Here is a 3541-nt window from a genome sequence, read left to right on the forward strand (position 1 = left end):
ATATATATATATATAGCGGGAGAGAGAGAGAGAGAGAAAGAGGGAGGGAGAGTGGCATATAGTCTACTGGTCGCCACTGCTCGCGTGTGCAGGTACGAGGCTGAACGGAACGCGCACGGGTGCGTGAGTGAAGGGAGCAATAGGTTGACGCCATAATTGCAATCATGGCGGATCAGGTCATTCGGCTGCAGCCGTATGAGTACGTCCACATCCTCGACAACAACACCAGCAAGGTGCTCCTTGTGGAGGGGCCGTGCTGCTTCACGCTGCTCGACCACCACGTCAACCTCCACCCGACGGTGCAGCGCCACGTCGTCATACCGCCGTGCCACTTCTGCGAAGTGGAGAACCCCGTTCTGCTGCCGGTGGACGGCGAGGAGCCGGTGTGCCGCGTTGGCCACCGAGAAGTGCGACTGAGCCAGCCGCCGTTCCCACTATACCCCGGCGAGGTCGCCTCCGATGTGAAGCCGCTGCGTATTCTCTCCGCCTCCGAGGCCGTCGTTGTGCAGGCGTTGGCGGATTATACGTGCACCGATGAGCGCACTGGAGAGGTGCGGCAACGTGTTGCAGGGGAGCAGTGGGTGGTGGCGGGGCCCGGCGTGTACACCCCACGCATAGAAGAGGTGATTGAGCGCAATGTGGAGCCGTTGGTGGTCGCCGAGAATGAGTGTCTGTTGCTGCGCGCGACTGCAAGCTTCACCGACACGGACGGCACACTGCGCTGCCCCGGCGCTGTGTGGCGAATGTCGACGCCGGGGCTGTACTTCCCGGGGCCACACACGGAGCTTCTGAGCGTCGTGCGTGGCACCGCGGTGTTTCCCTCCGCCGCGCTGCGTGTGCGGGCGCTCGGGGCGTTCTTCGACGCCAACTTCGGCGCGGCACGGGTCGCCGGGGATAGGTGGCTCGTGACACACGACGTGGTTTCTGTATTCTTGCCAACGGAGTACGAGGAGATCGAGGCGACGGTCACGCTCACGGTTGTGCGGCAGTGGCAGTACTGCGTGGTGCTGGATGCTGTGCGTGATGGTGTCTGCTGCAGTGGTGCGCAGGAGCTGCGGCGGGGGCCATGCGTCTTCTTTCTGCAGCCCGGTGAATCTCTGCTGGGGGGTGAAGTGAAAGAGGCTTACCTCCTCTCCGCCAACGAGGCTCTCCTTGTTGAGGCGCTGAGCAGCTTCACGGACGAAGGCGAGGAGCGGCGATCCGTCTCCTCGCGCTGGCTGGTGCGGGGGCCGCGCAGCTACATCCCACCGCTGGAGGTGCGCGTGGTGGAGAAGCGCGAGACAATGCTGCTCACCGGCAGCCGTGGCGTGTACGTGCGCAACATCCGCACAGGGAGAATCACGTCGGTGCACGGCAAGGCACTACTGCTGAACGAGGATGAGGTTCTGTGGGAGAAGCCGATTGACCCGTTGGTGCACCGCCTCCTCGCGGCGGAGCATATCTCGGTGTACGATGCTCACGCTCTGAAGGCGTCGGAAGAGGAGGTGGAGCGGTACACATCACACGCCGTTGTCTCCTTCAAGGTGCCGCACAGTTCGCTGGTGCAGCTATATGACTCAAGCACAAACACAAGTCGTGTGGAGGCGGGGCCTGCCACGGTTTTCCTCGCACCAAACGAGGAGTTCACGCCCATTTCGCTCTCGGGTGGACGGCCCAAGGTGCCAGACTGCATTCACTCGTTGTGCCTTTTCCTTGGCCCCGACTTCATGGCGGACGTCATTGAAGTGGAAACGCTCGACCACGCCCGACTACTGCTGCACCTCGCCTACAACTGGGAGTTTGACACGTCCAACAAGGAACACATCAAGCGTGTCGCATTCACCGTGTCAGACTTCGTCGGTATGGCCTGCAAGATGCTGGCGAACCGTATCCGCGCTGCCATCGCAGGGGAGTCATTCGATCACTTTCACCGAAACTCCTCCTCTCTGATACGTCAGGCTATTTTCCACGCTAGTTCAGGCACTACAGAGCTGCGTGGTGATACACTCTACTTTCCTGTTAATGGGCTTGTTATCACCAACGTGGATGTGCAGAGTGTTGAGCCTGTGGAGCTGAACACGCGTAACGCCCTCAAGAAGAGTGTGCAGCTCGCGGTTGAGATAATTACAAAGTCGCAGGAGAATGAGGCTTCCCATCAGGCAATGCTACTGGAACAGGAGGCCAAGGGGGCGGTGGAGCTGCAATTCATGAAGGACAAGGCCTCAGCGGAGGCGGAGCGCGTGACGCTGCTGCAGGTCGCCACGGAGAACACCGCCATTGAGCTGAGCGGCGCTGCCAAGGCGCAGGCGCTCGCTGAGAGCGAGGCGCGGTTGGTGGAGCTGCAGGCCGAGTTGGATGTGACAGGAACACGCTGCGCGGCACATGAAGTGGTGGCCGACGCGGAGCTGAATGTGCAGCGGATGCGCATGGAGTCCGAGCTCGCCCACCGCCGTGCCATGAACGATCTCGCGGTGGCGAAGGCGAAGGCGCTCGCTGACATTGAGGCGACGAAGACCGAGAAGGTATTTAAGGCGCTGGGTAATGGGACACTCGAGGCGATTGCGCGTGCCGGACCGGAGCTGAAGGCAAAACTACTGCAAGCCCTGGGCCTCAAGGGCTTTCTCCTCACGGACGGCGCTGCACCTGTCAACCTGATGGGCATGGCGGACCGCATTGTGCAGGTGCCGCGCGCAAAGTGACTCAACAGCCCAAGCGTACCTGTTACACTGCCGTCGTTGCTCGTTTTATCTTCCTCTTTGATTTGGACAACCTATGTTGTTGTTATTGTTATTGTTGTTGTTGTTATTGCTTGGCTTCTCATTCGGTGGGTTGCTCAGCTACGCTGCCAGTCTTTTTCTTCTTTGCCCGAGGAGCAACGGGCCCCGTTATGTTGTTGTTGTGGTGGTGGTGGTGGGGCCATGCGAATACACCGCTACATGCGCCGCCGCCGCCACCATCCCTGCCATGAACGCACGTATACAACTGTATATATGTATATAAGTGTCTATTATACGTACGTTACTTGCTTATGCTGCAGTGCCTCATTCCAGGGTCATTGGCTTTTGCTTCTTTTTTTTTGGTTTTCTCCTCTCTGTTTCACATTTGCTGATGTGGCTTCTCTTTCCACGACTGGAAGCGGCAGGCGCTGGAGGCGGCGTCACACGTGCACACTTACTCACACGCATACTTCACTGCCCGTTGGTCACGCGTCCATAAATGGAGGCGGCGCTGCAGGAAATTGTGATTGGCACCGATGATGGCGGCAATGGCGGTGGTGCGGAGGCGGTGTGGGAGGAGAACCAGCCGGAGCCGCCCGCCCTCGCGGACGTGGAGGAATGCGTCGCGTCGCTGCGTGCCCTTGTGGCGAACAACGGCACGCCGATTGGGCCGGCGTGCATCCAGCTCATCGACACCATCGTGGACCGTCTTGACCAGGTGTACTTCTGGGCCGTCGAGGAGGGCACAACGTTCCGCCACGAGCCAAGCGGGCTCGCGCAGTGCGAGGTGCCGCGCCTCGCTGTCGCGTGCGTCGCGACGAGGCGGCCGCGAATTGTGACGGCGG

General features: G+C 60.4%; 2 protein-coding genes across 2 annotated transcripts; both read left to right on the forward strand.

Annotated features, from left to right (window-relative positions):
- Positions 1-164: 164 nt before the first annotated feature.
- On the forward strand, positions 165-2678 carry DQ04_13941000 (putative major vault protein; the record flags this gene model as incomplete). Its single annotated transcript, XM_009317057.1, has 1 exon — positions 165-2678. The coding sequence occupies one exon, from the start codon at positions 165-167 to the stop codon at positions 2676-2678; it is 2514 nt and encodes an 837-aa protein (XP_009315332.1).
- A 517-nt stretch (positions 2679-3195) lies between these two features.
- On the forward strand, positions 3196-3541 carry DQ04_13941010 (hypothetical protein; the record flags this gene model as incomplete). Its single annotated transcript, XM_009317058.1, has 1 exon — positions 3196-3541. A coding segment is annotated over one exon (346 nt), but the record flags the coding sequence as incomplete, so codon positions are not given.

This window comes from Trypanosoma grayi (genome assembly GCF_000691245.1).
Source record: "Trypanosoma grayi strain ANR4 Tgr_1394_V1, whole genome shotgun sequence".
NCBI lineage: Eukaryota > Euglenozoa > Kinetoplastea > Trypanosomatida > Trypanosomatidae > Trypanosoma > Trypanosoma grayi.